At 37.6% G+C, this 19,935-nt stretch overlaps 1 protein-coding gene across 3 annotated transcripts in view; it reads right to left on the reverse strand.

Moving 5' to 3' along the window:
* Window positions 1-19,935, reverse strand: part of HERC2 (HECT and RLD domain containing E3 ubiquitin protein ligase 2) — a 102,345-nt gene that overhangs the window by 68,343 nt on the left and 14,067 nt on the right. For 2 of the 3 annotated variants that reach the window (XM_084201085.1, XM_084201084.1), the window contains exons 4-12: window positions 14,842-14,979; window positions 6,593-6,812; window positions 4,784-4,884; window positions 3,884-4,040; window positions 2,982-3,092; window positions 2,448-2,619; window positions 1,705-1,878; window positions 893-1,081; window positions 137-288 (exon numbers count right to left, since the gene is read on the reverse strand). In XM_084201085.1, the coding sequence (XP_084057211.1) occupies window positions 137-288; window positions 893-1,081; window positions 1,705-1,878; window positions 2,448-2,619; window positions 2,982-3,092; window positions 3,884-4,040; window positions 4,784-4,884; window positions 6,593-6,812; window positions 14,842-14,979 (1,414 nt within the window). The remainder of the gene's footprint in view (window positions 1-136; window positions 289-892; window positions 1,082-1,704; window positions 1,879-2,447; window positions 2,620-2,981; window positions 3,093-3,883; window positions 4,041-4,783; window positions 4,885-6,592; window positions 6,813-14,841; window positions 14,980-19,935) is intronic. The other variant, XM_084201086.1, reaches the window with a different exon arrangement.

A 19,935-nucleotide genomic window follows, 5' to 3' on the forward strand; every position in this document is an offset into this window, starting at 1 on the left:
AGGGAGAATGCAACTTTTGTTCAGTAACAGAGCCAAATGTTAAATGCTGAACATTGCTTATATACACAACAAAACAATTTTTACTATGAATTGAGAATACTTGGAAATAAATGTTATGATTAGTTTTAATACATACACTGTATCCCCATGACCTAGTCTTCCACCATCTCCACAACCCCAAGAGAAAACTTCACCATTTGCTGACAAAGCCAGATAGTGATGCCCATCTGAATGTGCTGCTATCTTCACAATATTTCTGGAAGCTAGACTCTGCACCAGCTGTGGTCCCTGTAAACCAACCAAAAGCAATATGCTTACAAAATCTGCTGACATTTTCCATCACATAACTAGGTACAGTTTTCCTATTTCCAGTTTTATCAAAACTTCGCTCTCAAATTAATGAGGTGAAGGCATGAAGAAAAAAATGGTCAAACATGACAAAAGCAAGGCTTTGAAGTTATTTGTTCCCATTCTTATAGGTCTTCAGTACATATGAAAATGGTGTTCATCTTAAAATTACAGGCTATCTTAGTGACAAAGGCTTCTATTTACAGTGTATTTTTGTTTGAGAAACTACACAGCCTGGACACAGTTACATCACTAAAGTAAAATGCATTTCATATCTTCCAATTTCTGAAGGTACCAAGGCCAGTATACCAATAAAAGCAATTATCACAGTATCCATAATCTCTAGCAGGATCGATGCTTTTTCATCAAATCAACCCAGGAGACAAAACCCCACTGTTTCTGAAAGTTCAAATACAGCAGTATAGAAAGCTCATAAAAAATCAGCATGTCTCCATCTACTCTCCTAAGAAATTGTAAATATTTAGAAGAGGAAACTTATGAAGTAATACAGAAAAAATTTTTCAAAACATGTAAAAACTCTCACCAGAGTGTCGCTGTTATATGCTTGCGTATAAACTCTTCCATTTCTAGATAGTATCAGAAAACGTTTCTCTGCACAAGCAACCTGTACAACACCAAGGTTGGCCAGTCCTTCACACTGAATTGGGCCACTCACATTAGCATAGTATTTCCAACCTATTAATCCCCAAGCAATGACCTCTTGCAGTGATCCCTAGGAAATAAGAAATTCTGTAAGTACTGAATTTTGAAACAAACAGCTTAATAAAATCCACAGAGCACATTATTTTTTAAACCTTTATATACCAAATGTGTTCAAATCTCAGACTGTCATTCTTTCCAATACTCAATAAAACCTACCTAATTATAAGATAGCAAAAATAAAGACTTGCATGCATCATATTCAGTTCAGCCTGGTACTAAATGAGCAATAAGTGTCTATGGTAAGAGATTCAGAGATTTTTCAGGTTGGAAAGTTTGGCATTTACTTTTTTCTTTCTTTCATATTTCTAGTAAGTCAGACCCCCAACATTTATAAAGTCTGGTCTTGAGAATTTACTCTGAGAAACACAAGAACAGCTCAAAATATGGCAGAATTAGCCATAGTGTGGTAAGAAAGAATGGTTCATAAACCATAAAATTGCACTCCAAGGCTCACTCAAAAAGGGCTGATGCAATAAAAGTTACTCAAGTAAGAAGAATTTCAGAACTCAAGGTTATCTTGTGAAAATCAGAAAGGAATTTGAAGAATCTTAGGAGATGTTTTCCTTGCATTCTGAAATTCAGTTATGCTTTTAGGGAAAACATCTTACTGTATTTGATATTGCAAACAATTACCTTATGAGATGTAGGAGAGCTACACTGTGGAGGCATACATGGGGTGGCAAGGCGGTCTAAATGGGCCATGATCACCACAGCTGTTTGTCTCAGATCAATCGCCAGCTCATTGTCCTGTGGCAAAGTCAGATACCTCAGAAAACTTTCATTTGGACTTAGAGGGTAAGTCAGGAGCTGGAAAAAGAGAAAAGAGCAGTCAGAAAAACATTCAAGGTATATCTAGAGACTACACAATAAAGGTTAGATTAGATGACTATCTGCACAAGTACAAGAGAAAATGAATCAACTCTGCACATTTCACATGAGAGAAAAATCTGAAACAAGAATGTTGACAAAATAGTCAGATTGGGTACATAATACAAAGTTACACACATAATAAAATTGATTGTTTTATCAACCTCAGTTAATAACTATGACAAAGAGTCATAGTTCAATTAATTTTAAACACAAAATATAAACAATCCAAACATGCAGAAAAGTGACTTAGCCACATCAAAGTTCATTATCACATCAGCATTAACTAGAAAACAGAATGCTTACCTCTAATCATGCTGTGACATTCTTCCCCCTACCTCAAGAAACTCAAATGTTCACATGAAAACCAAATGACCATGGTGTATATACACCTTACATGGAAAACACTACCACCAACTTTGTTTGGATAACTTTACGATTATTTTAGCTAGGCAAATGAAATTTGATTCAACCATAATGCCTCGTTTAAATAATCCAAGAGTAAGTACCTGAATCTCTTCCTCAGTATTGGGCATGTCTTTATTACATATTATACTCTGAAACCTTTGTAGCAAAGGCAGAAGGGGTGCACTTGTTCCCTGTGCAGATCGCTCATTATCCGTTTCCCTCGTTCCATTATCCCAAAGTTGAAGCAGCAACATAACTGCAGACAACATTTGGCTGAAAGAGGAAATCAACATTTTCTATTAATAAGCACTCTTAAAACCATTGGGTTAGGCTATCCATACAATTCAATCTCTACATTTTGAAGTTCATTGGGTTAGGCTATCTATACAATTCAATCTCTACATTTTGAAGTTCAGCAAAATTAGATGTCAGGGCTTTCTGTTTTAAACAGACCATCAAAATATAAAAAAATGGATTTTGCAGTCTAGATAGTACTAGGTCTCAATCACCACTGCTTTAGAGAAAAGATGCATATGAACTACAATTATTACATTAAACCCAAATCCAAGAAAACTGAAGACTGTCAGCCCATTTCAACAGCGATGGTTAAAAATCAAAGCGCTCATGCTTCTCACCTTAGTGTACCCCTCTGCACTGCCAGTTCAAGCAATATGGCAAGGGCCAAGTGCTGGTCTTGCAAAGGAATGTTTCCTGGCCCCTTGGTACTGGGAGCTCCATGCACATCTCTGTTTAAAAGTCAAACAATACACATTAACTAAGAGGAAACAATACACAATTGCTTACCAAAAGCATCTACAGCACCCCAAGTACCACTAAACAGAAAAATACAGAAGGGCTGATGAAAGCAGTGGAGAAGAACAGCCCACACATCCCAAACAAGATCAAATTCTAAAGGGACAGCTAGGCTTTAAAGACACCCCAAGCTTCACTATCTATCTACAGTTCTATTAAACATGCTAATAACATGAAAAACATTTTTCACAAGTGAAATTCAAATATGTTTTATGATATTCACTTAAGGACATAGTTCCAGTATTGAAAAGACATTTCTAGTAACTACTGGTAACTTGTACTGTAAAAAGGTAATAATACCTTGAAGCCTACTTAAATAACAGGGAAAAGCAGAGGACTGTTCCAACATGAGTGTATTTACCTTCATGCACAAAAATCTGTATCATTTTACTATACTTGAAGGGCACAATTAAGAGTGCACATACGTAGCATTACCAAAGCATTCTTCTGAGGATATATTTACATTAGTAAAACACAATTGTTTTGCTAAGTTTTCATGGAGTGATTCAGAATATTCCAATTCAGATTTTTCTCAAGCAGCTAAAATCATTAAATCATATTTAAAGAGCAATATTTCAATAGTTCATTAATTTTTTGCTTGCTTGTATAACTACATTGTAAAAGGAAGGAAATCTTTCAAATTTTCTATGCACCACTATGTTTATACCCCCAGCTGCTAAGAGATGCAAGCTTGCCATTTAACAGCTCAAAAAAAGAAACTTACCCAGTCACAACAGACCTTAGGAATTTAGTAGCTCTTTCTACCACTTCCAGCCACACAGAAGACACAGTCCCTTCATCAAAAAGGGATGCCTCTGGTAGAGCTCGCAGCGCATCAAGTGATTCCTGTAACAATTCACTGCACAAGTCTGCATCTTCACCTAAGGAACACAGCAAGAGCAGTCACATCCCACCTTACAAAGGTTAGAGAAATGGTTGTACACAACATTTTGTGGATCTTTTTCTCAACACAAGTTACTTCCTATGGAAAAAGTTCTCAATTTTCACATGAACATTTGACTGCAAGATTCTGAAGAAATCTTCACCAAAAAAAAATTTCAGAAAGGTGAAAACCCAAACCAGCTGATTTCACTATGCAGCCACTGAGAAAAGAGGAGAACTAGGGCTGGCTGGAGTAAGCCCACACCTGCCATCTGACCAAATGGTGCAGACTGAGGCAGGCAGGTTTAGTGGCACAGGTGACAATTCTGCCAACCTCTGCAATTTGACAATAGCTGACAAGTACACAAACTAAACACAAGCTTCACATTCAAAGCTTTTTCTAAGCTGCTGCTATCATGTAATAATAGTGGCTTGACCTTGTCTGAAGAATAAATCTAACTTTTCTGAAATGTAGCATTAAAAATCCATGCTTTTCATGAAATCCCAACTTACCTTCATCAGCATAAAACACCTCAGAAAAATCCAGCATTGGTACTGGCATGGGTGGCTTTGATCAGCAACAACATTGCTGGGCATGGAATCATGTAAGTGCAATTATGCAAATCCAGCATTCATAAGTTTATAGTTCTATGCCAATATTTAACACAGCTAAACATACTTTAATGAGTCACATGGCCTCAAATGGAATATACATATGCAATATGCTCGTGAGTAGACATACCTGATCTCCAGGCTCTACGAAGGAAAGCAAATGCAAATGAAAGTGCTGCTCGGGATCCAACACGTGCAAGTCCTTCCACACCTTTGCCCACAGGTCTTGAGCTAAATAAAATTATGTATGAATAGTTTCAATAAGTTTGTATTATAATAATATATATTTATGTTATGATTATTTTGTATAACATATATTCAATGATTTTATAATTTAGCCATATGCATGCATGTACAATTACATAATTTTTATTTGCAAAGAATCATAGCTGTGCCTTGAGAAATAAGATGAACAACATCAAAATGTCAGCAAAATTCAACTTCAAGCACTCCAAAGAAACAACTCAATGTCCAATATCAAAAAGCTTCACAGAGAAAAATATAAACCAGACCAGCATAATGGACTGTCACCAAAAAAATGCCCATAGTTACTCAAAGTGAAATGATGATGCTTTACTCAAAATACACAAACATAAGGCACTTCATGCACTAATTATTTATTTGGGAAGTCTGCATTTTTAGTTAGTTTGGACTGCATAATCTAAGCTTGCAGACTTTTTAAAATTAATCTTTAATTATTGATAATTAGTTCCACCCATTTTGTCATTACTTATCTTTCTATTCAAGTCTCAGTGCTAAAAATCTCTCTTTGCAGTTTCTGTAGTTGCATGTTCAAGCAAGAGAGATAGCTTCAACTTTTTGTAATATTCACTGGACTCACATTCATTTCTGTTAACTTCTCACACAGACAATCAAATTCATTTAAGTAAGCTCCCCTTTGTAGTCAGCAACAAGAGGTTCCCTACCACTTCCAACACTGAACCACCAAGTCTAGTTTGTTTTGTTGTGAGATTACAACAAAAGTGAACAGTCCAGGACTTTTTCAAGAAATTACACTTGCATTTTTAGCAATCTGATAGCTTAAACATATCAGTGCTCCTTTTAATCAGAGCTGAAAAAAAAATCCAAGGGAACAGTCTATTCAAAGATATCCTTGTCAGAACTCCAATTCCATAATAACTAGTTGTGATATCTACTTACATTCTCCTTTCATATCTGAATCTAGAGACAATCTAACAAAGATTTCCCTAGACAAATTGCTTGTTCTGTCAGACAGCTACTGAACACTTTATTTAATGCCTTATCTGATAGATTTTTCTATTTTTAGGTCTAGACAGCTATCCAGACATGAAAAGTAATCAGATAATTCTTACTGAGTTACCTCTCTTGAAAGCGTTGCATATAAAACGCCCGATTACATAATTTCTCACTCAAAGTAATAAAAACTGTGTTCAGCTTCTTTTGTATTTGTATTAAATAGTTACATCTAAAATGTACAGTTACACCATTTCTCACCCAAGCTAAGGTTCTATGTTCTGCTTTTATGTATTTGTATTTTTTAATTTATGTGAGCTGAGCAACTATTTAACTGAGCAACTATTGACAAAAATATATTGTTATTCAAATGATATAATTTCAATTTCTGAAACAGGCTTCTCCATACTTTCTAGCTGAGCAGAACAAAAGAAATACTTTAACAAATATATACTTATAGCTCAAGGTTTAATATCTACAGCAATGTATTACAATAAAAACCTATTAGTACAGAGACACTGTAAGAAAGCACCAGGCAAGAAGGAGGACTGATGGCAGGTAACGCCACTTAGTGATGGTAAAGTCATCTTAAGAAATAAAAGTTTCTTTACCATTAATGTTTCACAAGAAGGAATAAATCACATTAAGCTCTCACAGGCTGATAGGTTGATAACCTTTCTATGGCTTTTCTAATGGATTCACTCGTTCATGCATGTGTTATTACCTTTTCTTATCCACAGCAGGCAGAGGAACACTACTGCTTTTCCACTTTACTTTGATGTTCTCCTGAAGAACTGCTCTGTTCAGAGCAATGAAGTATCGCTCCAGGATGACCAGCCTCTGCTTTAGCCTCATAGCTGAGAGAGCTGTTGTTGCAGATTGTGTGGCCAGAGTCTGCTGTTCCTTTACTAGCACCTGGAGGCATTCCTTCAGTTCATTCACGTCTGAGAATCAGAGAGAAATACCATCTTTGTTATATACAGTGTCAGGAAAAATAAAGACAAACTGAAAATCATAAATCGACTGGAAGTCTGAACCCAGCGGAACTCCCCATTTCTATATTTAATGCACGCGGTATGACATAAATAAAACAGGTGTTTAAACACAGGTTATCATCAAAACTAAACATATCTAAACCTTCATATTTCATGTCTGAAATTAAAACATCAGGAAATGTTTTATGCTTTTCAAAAAAACAAGTTAGACAACAACTTCTTATCATCATCCAACCTCAGGGTCAGACTTCTCTTAAGTGCAGGCAAGTCCCTTGCAAGTCCCCACAAGAATATGCTTTCATTTTACATATTATCTGAAGTTTCTCAGAAGTTATAAAACTGCTCTCAGAAGGTCTAGGATCATTGCCAAGACCTGCTATGCTTCTGAAACAACATCATAAATTTAAAATGCTTTCAAGTACTATCAGCAAATAAAAGATCTCACTTATGTACCAATGCTAGAATATTAATTCTTCTTTCTCTTCACCACAGCAAGCATGCAACAGCCCAAAGTCCTATTAATCTAATAAGTGATGGTAACAAGTACAGTGTCAAAAACAACAACAAAAAAACCCACTCTAAAATAAAAATATGGAAACTGTACTTTTATATACTCTGTAGCTTTAATTCCTAAGACAAACATCAACAATGTACATTCCTGAAGGGGTTCTTTTTTGTCCCTTCATTAACAGTCTGATCACTGAGCCACCCCACTCTGCTTTGCACTGCATTACTATACTTGTCCCTAAGCCAACCACATTTGTTGCCTGGCAGCTACACAGAAGTATCTTTGTTTTAAATGACACCTAACTACGGGTATGAAAAAAACCCATATGTCTGCATATACGTAACAATGTGAGAAGATGGACACATTTCAAAATAATCATAAAAAAACAACCCCAAAACCATACAACATCAACATAGTTTTTGGAACAAGCACCTCGTAACTACAGAAATTTAGACACTTTTATGGTAGTCTCTACGATTAAAGGTTTTAATCTAAGGAGGTATAAAACTTCTTTTGCAACTGCAGCTGTAAAAAGTATTGCAAAGTTTTGTCCCCCATCTTTGTGTACCCAGGAAAGAATTCAAGCAGCTCTCCCTGCCACGGGATCACATTGCACAGTCACTTACGGTTTGCTGTCAGCCAGCATCCCAGCCTGTTTTGAACATCGCTACTCACCTTTCACCATTTCATAATGTGTTAGATTCCTTCCCCTAGGCAATTCACATCTTTCCACCTGACTATGAGGGACATATTTTTTCCATAGGAAAGAACAGATTAAAATATATTCTTTGCAGTCTAGACCTCTCAGATAGAAGTGACAGCCACAGTTATACATCCTGACTCAAACAACAAGAAATACGACAAAATCAACAAGAAATTTTATAAAAAGCCACCCCACACTGAATTTTAGCTCTACAAAATTTCTACAAAACAACTGTGTAGCACAGAGCAAAAACACACAAAAAACCCCCATCTCACAACATAACATACTCAATACTGAAATCCCACTTCCACTTTAGGCAAACCATTCAAAGACATAAAAGTCGGGACTTTTTTCCTCCCTTCCTGAACACTGAAGTCCTATCACCCTCTAAAATACCACCAGGCTATAACACCAAAGTACAAAATGACCATGCTCTCTTCTTCACAAAGACTTTGCTTCACACTGTTTGTTTTGACAAAAAATTTTATCCTGTAGATTCAATTCCCAAATTGTGGTCTCGTATCTATAGGACAAGTAAAGAAATAGTCAATGAAGAAAAAGGAAGGCACTTTACCAGTTGTGTTTGGGGAAAAGACACTATGTTTGGTGCTGCTGATAGATTCAGCAGTCTGTCAAGTAGGACAGACCTACAGCATTCATCCTCCATTCCTGCCTGGTAAGTCAGCTAATTGTGGAAACTCTCTAAAATTGCTCCTGAGAGTTGAAGACTTGGGTGAAAAAGCCCTTTGCTTCAAAACAACACACCAATGAAAAATCCATCATGGGGACTACTAGAAAGAAACACTTAGTACAAGCCAAGACCACCTTTTCTCCTATCCTCAAGCAATTATTTCACAAGGAACTTTCCCTGAAAGTCTGCAACTGCATGCCTTTCTAACCACTTTCAATCAGCCACACTGACATCCAGGTGTTTCATAAATTAAAGATACATTTCTTGCCAGGAGAATTGCCTTGTTAAGGTTTAGGGTTTGACATGCTTTTGACATGAGATCTCAGACGTAGGGAGAAGTTAAGAAAGCTGGGGGAGAAGGATGTGCCTTCAAGGTTAAAAATGGCTACAATCTTAGGAAGGCTTTCTACCAAATTGAAATAATTCTGCTTGCAGATACTTTATATAAGCTTTCTTTAGTATTTCAAGAAGTCAAAACAAAGTTCATATACAAAGAGTAGTAAAGGCTGAACAGGTAATAGTATCCTTGTAACTCAGACATCTAAAAACTGAACCAAGGACTGTCTCGTTTTATTAAAAGCAACACTATTTTTAAGTGAGATATATCTATACACTTCCTCACTTTAAAACTTCTCTTATTCCACAATAAGTAAATTTATCTTTACAAAAAATTATTTAAGCTTTCAAAAGGTTTAAATATATCTGGGAATCAAAGCAGTGAAACTCATTTCAGCAAACCTTCAAATCTGAGCAACACTTGTTACTGATGAACTGAACAGTCTAATGAGAGAATAGCTTATTAATAGTAACGATTCAGATTTCATCTGAGAAGGTTACAGGGAACTCTTTAAACAAAACTGTTCCTACACCAGCCCTTTGCAATCCTTTGCAATGCTTTGCTAGCCATCCTTTGCTAGCCAATTCTTTGCTAGCCATCCTTTGCAATGCTGTGCTTTGTCAGTTATTCTGTGAAAGACAGAGACACATTATTTACCTGTTCTGCTCCTGCACTGTAGGAGCTGCAGTCATATCACACCAGTTTAATTTCTCAAACCACCATTAGCAAAATACTTGTTAACTGGCAGCTACAGTCAGGTATGTGGCTGGCTGCAGTAGAGCTAGGCAAGGGTTTTACTCTCTTCTGTTAAAATTCATCACATCTCTCCCTCCTCTCAGCAAACAACACAACTACACACCTTCACTTCCTAATTCCTCCTTCCCAAAGTTCCCTGCATTAGAAGGAAAAACACTGGAATTGTTCAACCCAGCCTATCTGACAGAATGGAGTTCAGAAGTGGTGCTATTCAGGTATTTGAGCAAAACAGGGGACAAAAACAGCTGAAGAGAGCAGCTTCTTAAACCATCTCTGACACCTCCCTAAGACAGGCAGCATGTCCAAAGGCAGTTTGCTCCTGTTTTAGCAGCACAAAGAAATAACTTACGTGGTTTCTTAACACTCATTTAATTAGCTCTTTCAGGGAACACCACATGCTTCTGGCAGATAAATTAGGCACCTTAAAAATGCCAGTATCAGGCTGAAATGTTTCCAGGTTGACTCAGAAACTTTAGTAACATCAAATATAGATGTTACAGTGTGGAGAGATTTCAGACTTGGAAACACACTTCAAGCAGAATTTGGCATGAATCTACTGTTATAATGAGTACACATTCCTGTCACCAGCAGAACTAATGTGCTCTAATTTCCTAGAGAATTTCATATTTTGTCTTCTCTTTCCCCTTCCACTACACACTATTTCCACTGGACAAAGAAGAGATAAAGGATGCAGTTGGCTTGGCTTAACAGGCTGCTAATGACCCTTCAAACCTCTAGAACGAGCAAATTCAAAAGTTAGAGGGGAGGACAAAAACACCATCACATACACATAATTTCCTTCAGGAACAAAACCAAAGTAGACCTTCAATGTTATTTTATACCAACAAAGAATATAATGCCTAAAGGGCATTTGGCTTTTAGCTTTCTGCTCCTCTGTTCAGAAGATGAACAACATCAAACTTGACCTTCTTAGTATTCAATAGGAGAAATATTGATCAGCTGCATGTGCATTCAGAACGCATCTCATTTTGTGCCTGGGTGCAGGACAGTGAAGTGTCTGGAGGAGAAGCCTTATGAGAAGCAGCTGAGAACACTTGGTCTGTTTAGCCTGGAGGAGACTGAGGGCAGACCTCATTGTGGTCTTCAACATCCTCCTGAGGGGAAGTGGAGAGGCAAGTACCTGTCCTTCACTCTTGTGACCAGTGACAGGACTCAAGGATACGGCACAAAGCTGAGTCAGGGGAGGTTTGGGTTGGATATCAGGAAAAAGTTTTTCACTCAGAGGATGCCTGGGCACTGCAGTTCCTCAGGGCAGTGGTCACAGCACCAGCCTGTTTGACAGCAAGTGTTTGGACAATGTTCTCAGGCACATGGGGTGACTATTGGGGTGTCCTGGGCAGGACCAAGAGCTGGACTCAATGATCTTCATGGGTCCCTTCCAACTCAGCATATTCTACAATTCTATAATTGTCAAAGTTTTACAGCAAAACTTGTTTAAATTGATATTCTAATACTCATGCACAGAACAAAATAGCAAGAATTTAAATTCCTGTCTGTGTGTAAAAAACACACTAACACAAACAAGGCTAAAACAGCAACCAAACAGATATTTGGACCTGGACAAGTGGTTTCAAGCTGGGGTAGAGAGAACATGATGGGATCATGATGCAAAGACAAAAAGGTAAAAGATAATACATGGACAAAGGAGCTCTGAGAAATGTAAAATAGAGGGGGGTCAAATTTTATCCTTTGACTCAGCATTTGTAAATCTAAACTTGAAAGTATGAACCAAGAAATTTGATAAAAGCCAAAAGTATCTCAATAAATAAGGCTAAAAGAAGGTTTTTTTTCAAGGTCATGACTACTTTTTAATTACTTCTGTACAAGTGTCAATTTAGTCATCATGTAACTAAAAGCCCCTTACAGGATGGAAGTCCTGCCTATCTCCTTCTCTCACAACACAAATGCAGGAATACAAGTGCACTTGGTCATGATAAGAATCTCAACAAGCTCACTGAAGTCACATGGTTAATTTTCACCTTGCCTCTTCAGTAGTGCCCATAAAGCATTTCCTGGTGAAATCTTGGTGATATTGTACTAACAGTACCAGAAAAATAAGGAGCAACACTGCAAAAAGTATGATTCCATATAGCCAACCTTAAGCATATTATGACTAAGAAAAAGAAGCCCAAGATGAAATACTGCTCTATTTTCTGTAGGCTTTGAACAACCACTTCAAAGAGCTTCCTCTTTTTTTTTTTCCCCCATACCTAGGGCTGAACACCTGGACCTCAGATCATATAAGATGTTAAAACCAAAAGTATCTTCAGGAAAAACTGAAGAAGGTAGTAAACAAGGATTTTTAGGAAGAATCAGAGGAACTGCTTTATGGATGTACTCAATCTGGAATGAATACAACTGGCAGAAGATTTTTTAAGGGAGCATTCATGTAAAAAAGGAATAGTTTAACAGCTCACAAAAGAGCTGCATCTGAAATAGAACACTAAGATGCAAAAGAGAAAGAAAAAAAACCACCTTAAAAGTCAAATAATGACTCACACATTTATTTTTTATTATCTTATGTATTCTTACAGTTCTTTGAATAGTAATGGTTACAAAAAAAATTAAAAAAAAAAAAAAAGAAAAACACTGTGATATCTTTGCCCTTTTCTGACAGCACAGTGATCTCAGCATAAATGAGACCTAGAGAAAGCATTTTGCTTCTCTGAACTTGTGCCAGGATGACAAAACAAGCATGGAGTTGAGGGGCACATGAAGTACTGTTTCTCAACACATTTGATGAGCAGGTTCTTCTCTGTGCTCCCACAATCTCTCAGCCCTCATGGGGGAGGGCTGTCACAAGGCCCACTGACCTAGATTAGCCTGCTGAAGTTCAACACCAAGATCCTCCACACTTGGCAAAATAGGATTGTATTACAGCACTTCTAAAACATACAGTCTCCAATATCTAGTTACTATTTTCATAATGCAATGCTGTAAATCATTCAACTCAGCAGAAATACTTCAGTGTACTGACCTGAAACACTGACTTTAAATGACTCTTCTGTTCTTTTTGTAACATAACTTCAAATATCCATCTCTGAATTACGCCTTACTTGTAAAGGAAGACATAGTAAGTCTTTAATTCTTCCTTGATCAGCAATGATATATTTAAGAAATAACTCTCCTTTTTAAAAGTTCCCTCATGGTTTTGACAAGGAAATGTTTAGAAGTTCATTTCTTGAAGGATAATAGAAGAAATGCTTAAAGCAGTTCTCATTTTATGACACATTAACAGAAAGAAAATAGAACCGATGCTGTAGCCTTTCAAAACTAATTACCAAGCCACAATAGGATGGCTCAAAAGGCAGCTATTAGCTATATTTCTGATCAATGCAAAACAAAAATTTACAAGGTAACCTACAATCATGAACAAAAGCCCCATTTCGGGTTTATTATACAATAAATGCATTTACTGTATAATAAACCATAAATGTGTTCCTAACACTGTTTAAGGATTTTTGTCACAGCTAGGTGATACAAACTTCAAGCACAAATGGTAACAAAGACCAAGGAATAAAAATTTATTTCTGACAAATTATAAAGTCTTCACATGTTATTTCTAGAACAAGAATCCATACACATGGCAATAAACCATACTATATATAAGCATTAAAAGTAACTACAAGACAGAAAGCTACTTCTTTCTGAAAACTCCAAACATACATACATCCTTTTTCTTTGGAAAAATTTATTTCTTTTTCTTCAATTTTTAAAAAAATAATTGGAGGGTGAGCTTAAAGACCAAATGTTGTCTCAAACACTTTGGTCAGCTGGAAGAAATTTGTTAAGATCTTTGACATTTAGATTACCATTCCGTAAAACAATTTTATTTTACTTTTCAGCAACACACATTAAATAAGAATATAAGACATAAATAATGTGACCTTCAGCTCACATCTCTACAACACATTCAATTCTTGCTCCCTCTTCCACTGCAGTGGCAATTCTTGTCATTCCTGATATACTGCAAGATTCTGTCCTACTACCAGAGTGACAGCAAATCCATCTGTCCTGCTGTCCTCAAGGAAAGGGAGCAAGCAGGCTGGCACAGAGCAGAGGACAGCAGACTGGCAGCTGACCTGTGGCTCAACAGAAACAAGTATCTCCCCTAGCAAACACAGCTACACAGATGCAGATTCTGGCACTGAAGAGATAATACTTTTCCCAGGGATCTTCAAGTGCTGCTGGGTGAGGGGAAAGGACAAGTGACACAACAGATGTCTCTGAAGTTTGTACATGCCAACATCTGAATCAGGCAATATCATGTACCAGGAACTGTAAAATAAACTACTGAACTGAGGCTTCTTCTGATCTGCTATTTTTGAACATGGACAATTTTAGACAATGAACTGCTCTGTAGTAGCAAACAGCCACAAACTTCAACTGGCTTCAGTATCAAAAGCAGTCACGAAGATGTGAACACACAAAGTGCTGTTCCACTGCCACCACAGGTGTAATTACTGTCAGAAAAAGGTCAGGACACACAGTTAACTGCACTAACCATTTCAACCTTCCTCCCATGATTCACACAAACCTATCTACCAGACCATGAAACCAAAGAAAAAATCACCCATTAAACCATTACTGCCTGCAGAAAATTCAGGCTTCAGAAATGAAGCAATTTCTTTATAATGTCTGCAACTGAAAAGAAATATTCTGAAGACATTGGAACTTTTCACTGGGTAACTTCATTTATTTCAAGTTGGTCTATCATTCCTTCAAGGAGCCTGAAAGGGGCAAAGTGACTCTTCTAGTCAAGAGTCTAATTAAACCTGAAATTAATTACAGCAAATATCTCATTTCAGTCACAATTAAACCACATATCCAATGTATTCCACCAACCTAACAGATGCAGATGTCAGCAAGTACATTTGATACCAATACTTCCTGATGCTACAAAAGTAGTGATCAATATAGAATACATAATGTCAGTGAAAATGACCAAAAGAGCTGTGATACCTGGTTGTTTACCCCACACCCAACTCTCAACAATCGATTTGGCCCTGTAAGTGGGCAGCGGAGTCTCTTCTTCATCTTTCTTTTCTTTGTCGTTCTGCTCTTCTTTCTTTGATGCAGTTTGGCATTCAGTGCTATCATCTAAAGAAAATAAAAGGGAGGGGGGAAAAAAAGACCAGTTAAGCAACCTTCAAGTCAGGCTGGAATTCAGGTTTAGATTAGAAATATAAAGGTGAAATCCCCAGCCCACAAGCTTAGAGAAATATTGTCTATCATTCAGAGAACATGGTGGGGGATGTTTTACCACTGTCACAGGTGCTGGGTCTCATGTTACATTTCATAAGACAGCGACCTTACAATCCAGAAATCACCTCAGTAACCTCCTTAGGATGATGAACATTTAATATAGATACCATCATATAAGAATTGCAAAGGATTTGCAATACACAGTACTGCAAAGAAAGCACTTGAAGTCAGACTGTGCTTCCAACTATCTGTATTGCTGTAGCATTTACTTGGTTTTATATTCTGTTTCCAAGAATAAAGACAGCAATACCCTATATTTCAAAATCAAGGAGAGCTATACATTGGCACTTACAGTACTATTATGCAGCAGTATGTCAACATCTGCAAAATATCTAGCATCTTAGTAATTACTGCCAAGTAGTGAAAATAATACCACCATTTTCTGCCCAAGCAACAAAACAGCATGTGCAATCCTTTTGAGACTACTTTCACAAAGTCAGAACACAGATATTAGTCACTTATCTCTGTAATCAAAGGCTGCCTGAAAGTCTCAATTTTCCAAATGGAGTAGAACTAGACAGCTGGAAGTTCCTCTTTATTCATATTGGGACTGTGGATTTCCATGTCCATACCTCAGTCAGCTCAATGCATAAGATTGCCTTGCAATTGAGGGATGCATGGCCAGCTACTTTCCCCACCCTGACCTTCTTTTCAAACCATACCACTCAAAATTTCTCAAGTCCAGCATTTGAAACTTGCCCATGAAGAGTTGCATTCCTGCCTTTTTCACCTGGCTCCTAGAACTGATCAATCCTTCATTCCCATCTGCCAGTCTAGTCCAGAGACTCCCTCCCTAAATGTCCCAACCACAACATGACAGATAATCACTACTATTTTGGCTTTTTTCCTTTCTCACCCCACATACCCCACCAACATAATACATTTGTACCAGCATCATATCAGAAGAAAATAATAAGCAAGAGGTTTACATCAGTAGCCAGACGTGGAACACCTGACTGCAGCCTGCCTCACACTCATGGAGTGAGATCAAAGGCTCTCATTACCTCAGAATGTACAAAATAAACCTATCACAATGTACAAGAACATTCAACTATTCTTTCCATCTGGCCTAACAGAAAATTAAAGCCTAATCTGGCTGGAACTGGATCTGCAATTGACTCTTGTTTTGTTTTTTTTTTAACTGGAAACAATAAGACCTCCCAAAATAAAGTTCTTTTGAGTCGCCTTAATTACACAAATTTTAAATTAAAGCACTGTTTCCTGACCTGGAACTGACAGGTGCTCAGGGGGTGCAAGATGAAGACTGAAGGGCAGGAAAAAAGGAAAGGAGGCATAACTGCAGTATCCATGATGGAGCTGAGATTGTGGGCTAAGGAAGAGATAGCAGTCACTGGAGAACAGGAAAATGCAATTTGGATATACTTCTTGTAAGTGCCAACTAGAGAATCTAACCGCGTCCCTCCAACACTGAGGAACAGCCTGTGAGTCACCAGTTTGATAACAATGTCCAAAACGTGATTCAATCCAGCTGTTTCTTTTCAAAGGCACAGGCAAATAACATGAAAAGTACAGAACCCATTTCAGACCAAGGACCCTGCTCAGCCCCAGTGGCTCAGAATATTTCCACAGTAACACCATAACCTAACTGTTTCTCCACTCACCCACACGTCTAGAGACACACTTTACAGGGTCTGGAATTTTAGTTAGTGGGTAGAAGGATGCTGTGCCAAGACACAATTTACAGGCAGCTGTAGGAGAACTTGTTACACTTTCTAACAGATCCTTGGCAAAGGATGACAACCAAGGGCTACAAACTTAGTCTTTTTATCAAACTTCACACTGCAAAGAGAGAAGATCCCAATCCAGGTGGGAACTCAAGCTTTGCAGGGAATAAAAACAACCCTGGCATGTAAATCCACAGGAGGATTTTTTTTTCAATTGTCTGTATGAACCAAGAAGCGGAGCAATGAGAGAAAAAATGGGAAGGAAATGAGCTAAAAAATCACATTAAAAGACCATGTCAAATTGTTCCACAAAGACAGTTCACTAAGCTTGCAAAAAAACTACTTGCCACATAACAGACAAAGCTGGTAACAGTCTAGATTGAAAGCAGCAACACAGACATCATAATTATGGAAGTTCTGTTACGCTTCATGAAGGATTTGTAAACAGGAAGACCCAAAGACTTTTCAGAAAGAGGGGCAGGGAGGAGAAATATCTTGAGCAAGCCAGAACAGACCAAAGTAACAAGACAGTTTTCCAAACAATACATGCAAAAATACAGTGCAGTGTGCCAGCATGATTTAACTTAATTTTGTGAATATTGTGGTGGGGGAAGCAACATCTCCCTGAAAGACCTTTCCCTTTATTATGTTTTAGTATACAGCCTTATACCTCTACACTGAGGCAGGCAGGCACAGCCAGAACTGAGCAACTGAAGTAACCCTTCTCAGCTAGAAATTAGCTCCCAAACCAAAGCACAGCAGCTCACCATGTGCGCACTATCTTGCACAGCCATGGCCTAATCTGGTATAAACAGAGCATAAAAAGGAAGCACTAAAAATGGAACTTACATTTCATAATCAATGAGGGAAAAAACCTGACACTGCATAGTGGCCTCCACCACCTGTTCTAGTATAGTCTTGTGCTGCTCTGAAATGCCAATGAACTCACGTAGCTGGGAATCCCTCCATGGCAAGAGAAAGCCTGCAACACTTTCCCTACAGATGTTGACAGGACAAAAAGTCACACAGTGTGCTTTAGAAAAGGGCTGTGTTTTATAACCACCCAAAATCAGTACTTGGTAATCCCAGATCCAGGAAATATTTCAGGTGCAATATATTTTCTGTCAAAAATCCTTGATTTTTTACACACACATATATATACACACCTACATACACAAAATTGATAGTTGTTTGTGAGAGAAAGACATGCTCTACCATTTGCAAACCATATTTATACAGCCTCCTAGGTTAGATGATAAGAGTTTGATCTCCGAATCCTAATCAGAAATAAAGTTTCTTTTCTTCCCTGTACACTATTTTTTTAATGCATTAAATTATTTTTTGAATTTACAATAGAGCATTGTACACTTCTGAAGTCAAACTGTCCAACAGAGTGACTACAGACTTCCCCATCCTGCAAGAGAGTATGATAACCCACAGCTGAGCACTGAATTCCTGAGTCACTGTGTACAACCCACAGCTGGGCATGGGGAAGCCAAGAGAAAAGTGCCACTTCCCACTTTTAACAAGTTCTTCCTTACACACACACAAAAAAAAGGAGGCTCAAAGCAGGAGCCAGCACATAGTGTAGGGACACACTGCTACAGTTTGATTTATAATGTGGTCTGAACACCAGCCACCAACACCAGCCACCAACACCCCAATTCCCACATGCTGTTATCCTTGTCATAAATATTTTGTTTCTGCCAGCCTCTCTGGAATTGCTTGTGGCATTTGGACTTCATTTAACCTGCTTGCAGGTGCAACACTGCATGAGGTTTGTGTATTTAGAGGCAACGGGCTGAGAAAGGTCCAACTTTCAGGAAAGAGGGAGCAGAAGAGGAAGCCCACAGTGTTTGTCAAAGGCAGGATGGAGGTATGAAGCTGACAATTTTATATTTTTGTCATGGAACTTAAAACAGCTAATTGAAACAGAATTTTCCATCTATGAAGTTTGAGGAAACAAAAATAAATGAAAAATAGCAAGCTACAAAAGAGACCTGTGTGTCTTAAAGAGACTGCTATGTCTTAAAACTTTACAGTAACAGTTCTCTAACTTGAATAATATTATTTAATACATTTTTTTATTTTCAGAACACGGATTCCAGTAGACAAGGTATTAATCCAATCCAAATTTCCCGAGGGCAGCCTAATTGTCTTTGAAATACATGCAATGCTAGAAGTGCACCTGTATTTGGACATCACTACTGTCACAGCTCTGTCCTCAGACGGCACTTGGAAACATACAAACACATTCTGTTGAACACATTTATCAAACATGTTTTTCTTAAAGTGCCACGAATTCAAAACAAAGACCTTATTCCTAACCAAACACTCTTGGCTAATAGAAGAAAAAAATGCACTACTTCCATATCCTTCCTAGAGGGAAAAGGAATGGTTTTTGCCATGAATAGCATGTTCTTCCAGTCTGCTGCTACTGCTAATATCCACTGACAGACTGAAGTGCCTCTTCTGAACAGTCCAGTCAGCATCAACAGAGAGCTATAGCATTGTGAAGAAACAGACTTATAGTGGGTGGGCTTAAATCAAAACTTCTTAAAAATACTGAAGAAAAGGGACTACATACAGCAAACTCTCTTGTTCATCTCCAGATTAGTCAATTTAGCAGCAAACTCTGAATATTGGCATTGATCTATATTGCTTTTCTTATGAAACCAGTGGGTTTTACCTAAATCTCATTACTTGTGTGTACTTTTCCCTCTCCTCTTGAATTATGTTTGCAGATCATTTATGCAAAAATTAAGTACCAACTAAACAGATGTAAATACTTTAGATTTTAATTTCATGAAACTAAACTTGAGCTGCAAGTTCAGAGGTGCAAACTGACCATCAATTTTTCTGCTTCCATGATCAAACATACAACCTGATTGACAGTGACCAAAAATAGGCTTTTTTTCCTCAAGCCTTGCAAGACCAAGATAGCTGTATTTTAGAATCCTACAGGCCAACACAATAGCATTTATGAAGACTGACTTCACTGAAATACAGTTCATACATTAATCCTAAAAGTTAAGAGCCTGAAAAAGCTGTTATTTATTTCTAAACTACTGCATAATTTCAAGAAATATGTAGAAGAACATACACC

Source organism: Fringilla coelebs (assembly GCF_963513975.1).
Source record: "Fringilla coelebs genome assembly, chromosome: 2".
Lineage (NCBI taxonomy): Eukaryota > Metazoa > Chordata > Aves > Passeriformes > Fringillidae > Fringilla > Fringilla coelebs.